The sequence below is a fragment of the Ixodes scapularis genome, unplaced genomic scaffold, assembly GCF_016920785.2.
Source record: "Ixodes scapularis isolate PalLabHiFi unplaced genomic scaffold, ASM1692078v2 PGA_scaffold7__128_contigs__length_106722199, whole genome shotgun sequence".
NCBI classification, from domain to species: Eukaryota; Metazoa; Arthropoda; class Arachnida; order Ixodida; family Ixodidae; genus Ixodes; species Ixodes scapularis.
In genome coordinates this window covers 94,871,116-94,873,937 of record NW_024609882.1, presented here as the reverse complement: position 1 = coordinate 94,873,937, position 2,822 = coordinate 94,871,116, and the positions used below count along the sequence as shown (strand labels likewise).

Here is a 2,822-nt window from a genome sequence, read left to right as displayed (position 1 = left end):
CGTCTGGTGCAACCCATGCAGGGTATGAACCATTTGCCGAGGACATGTTAGTTTCATTTATAATAAATGTCCCAAGTAGTTTTAGAACACTTTGCTCAACAAGTATTTGTGCTGTTTTAAATCCGCCTCGTCAATATTTAGTAGTCCCATATAAAAGTTATTTTTAATCATTGCTGGTAATAAACTAAAACAAAAACTGTTCGTGCCTCTTCTTCAAAATGCAGTATATTATACATCGGAAATATGACATATTCACGTTGAATTACGACTACGCTATCCTGAGGTTGAAAATCCCGCTGGACCTCAGCGGTGCTCAGAAGATGTTGATGCCAATCTGCCTTCCTGAGAAGAACCAAGTTTTTGATAATCAGACCTGCACTGCCAGCGGATGGGGATATTTGAAAGACAGTAAGTGCTTTTTGATTTTGAGCTTTAGCTAAGAATTTTGTACGAACCTAGCTTGATAAGCTGGTATGGTCGCACCGTAGAAAGGCCACGGGAGACTGTGTCAACAACGAAGCGCAGGTGCTCGTTTGACGTCATAGCGCGCAAACGATACCCTTGCCCCACGCGGGAGGGAGAGCGTTGGGTAATGGTGCGCTGACCGAGAACTTTACGACGAGAATGCATTCTGCTCCCCTCATTTACATTCCACAGCACGCATTCCGCACCAAGTCCTTCCTTATTCACGTGGACAAGTTGCACCCGAGATAACGCATGGGCATCCCGCTCCCTATTGTGTGGCGCACTCGTTCTGCTTCCAAGGAGAACGCTGCCGCCGACGCGCCGAGATGCGGGATTCGCCGAGGCAGCAGAGACGGCAGTTTCCGCTCTCTCGAAGACTGCCTACGACGATCTATGGCTTCAGGTAGACGACAGGACACGCGTAACACCCCGAGGCTGCGTGTTAGGTGTGTCCACGCATTCTAACTACGCGATAATTATCGGCTTCAAGAGCATCAGATTCCCGCAGAGTATAAATAATGAAGTGTATACCGTGACAGATTTCTCTTACCTTCCCCTTTCGCTGCGTAGGAATGGCGCCTCTGTAGTGGGGTGGGAGCGGCGTATTAGTGGCTCTCCCTTTTTCCTAGCGTTTGACGAAGATGTTTAAGACAGGCAAGTTTTTTGTTCCTATTTATTCATTAACGCTTGCGAGCAACTTTACCCTGAATGCTGTCTTTTTTTATACTCGTGAAGAAATCAGATGCACAATAAAATATTAAAAGACTTGAGACCTTAATAAAAGTACCTTATTTGCTGTGATTGAAGAAAAATATCTAATCAAATGTTAAGATCTCGTAAACATTAAATAATTGAGAACGTGTGAACGCTAAAATAAAAATAACCGCTTTGGGCAGTCGGCGCATGTTCTTCCGGTTTTCCTTCTCCACACTACGGGACGTTTTGTTTTATGTAGGAATCTTTTTAAGAGGGTGAGTGATAAACCTGTGCCCTATTTACCATGTATTTATTATGACCAGCGGACATTAGGTCAGGAGATAATGCATGCTAAGTAGACCATATAAGTAAAATTAGTCGCTTGACGTTTTAGTTATTGGTTTGAGGTTATGTTTGAAACGCATTATTGATAGCAATCACAATTAATATCAAGGTCAAAACAATCTAAGGGAAGCGTAAATATAAGGGTTCTTCAAGATGTTTTTTTAGTTCATAATTTTTTTTTGTCTTTCTTAGACCGATTCAAGAATTGCGATCCAAACGAGCGGGTCCTAACCCTGCCACAATGATGCTCGGAAAAGTGACGCCGTCTCTTCAATAAAGTAATTAGTATCTGGGCAGCGTGTCCTTGGTGCGTGCGCCGAAAATAGGGGTGATGAAGCCACCTAAACGACTCCGCCACTTTTTTGAGCATCATTGTGGGCAGGGTGGGGTCCACCACTCTTTCTGCACAATTTGTAATTTGGGCGCAAAAAAAACCCGAAAATAGACCACTTAATGTATGAAACAACATTTCATTTTTACAACGAATTTACATGGTCTCCGATATAATAGTAATTGCCGTCAATATTGCAAACCAATATTAAATAGTTAATTAAAAGTTAAGTTATTCGTCCACATAACATGACTATTCTCTTCTCATCTGATTTCCGCGGAGCATTGTAAATACATGTGAGGAGGGCACTAATCAAACACTCGCCATCTTTTTTAATATTTTTATTTTTTAAAAAACGAAGTCATAGACCCTGTATATTTACAAGAATTTGGTCGGCAGAGAAATGACGCCGAGTGCTGTTAATTGGTAAAGATGATCCCGTTCTTACAAAATAAAGTTTTAAGATTCCCAGAGAACGCACCATAGCTGTTCTTTGCATTCACACTTTCCTGACGTGTTTTTTTTTTTTCTCTTGGCGCAGAATCTAAGGGTGGAGGAACTCTTTCCAACGTTCTTCAGAAAGTGGATTTGCCAACAGTACCTTACAAGGAATGCAAGAATGACCACAAGGACCAGACCCCGGTGTTTGAGGACACCATGATATGCGCTGGACCCAAAGAAGGCGGAGAATCGATCTGCGTGGTGAGGTCATATCAAAACATTGTTCAATATTATAAGATATGTACGACAACAATAACGACGTTTATTTGAGATCTGGGCTGCAATGCGTACATCTCTACACATACGCGATTCAAACCTCGTTAAACTATATTAAGGGCCCGTAAACAACAAAAAAACAACTGATAATTACTTACTTTTATAAGCCGACTTTACAATTATAAGTGGTTAAAGAAAAACTCCCTTGTCTTGTACATGCATTACGCACATAAAAACAAAATATACTCGGCATACAAAATACTGTCAG

At 41.6% G+C, this 2,822-nt stretch overlaps 1 protein-coding gene across 1 annotated transcript; it reads left to right on the top strand.

Moving 5' to 3' along the window:
* Window positions 1-218: 218 nt before the first annotated feature.
* Window positions 219-2,608, top strand: LOC121046580 (plasma kallikrein). The gene is made up of 2 exons (XM_040500983.2): window positions 219-408; window positions 2,379-2,608. The coding sequence occupies exons 1-2, from the start codon at window positions 219-221 to the stop codon at window positions 2,606-2,608; spliced, it is 420 nt and encodes a 139-aa protein (XP_040356917.2).
* Window positions 2,609-2,822: the final 214 nt, after the last annotated feature.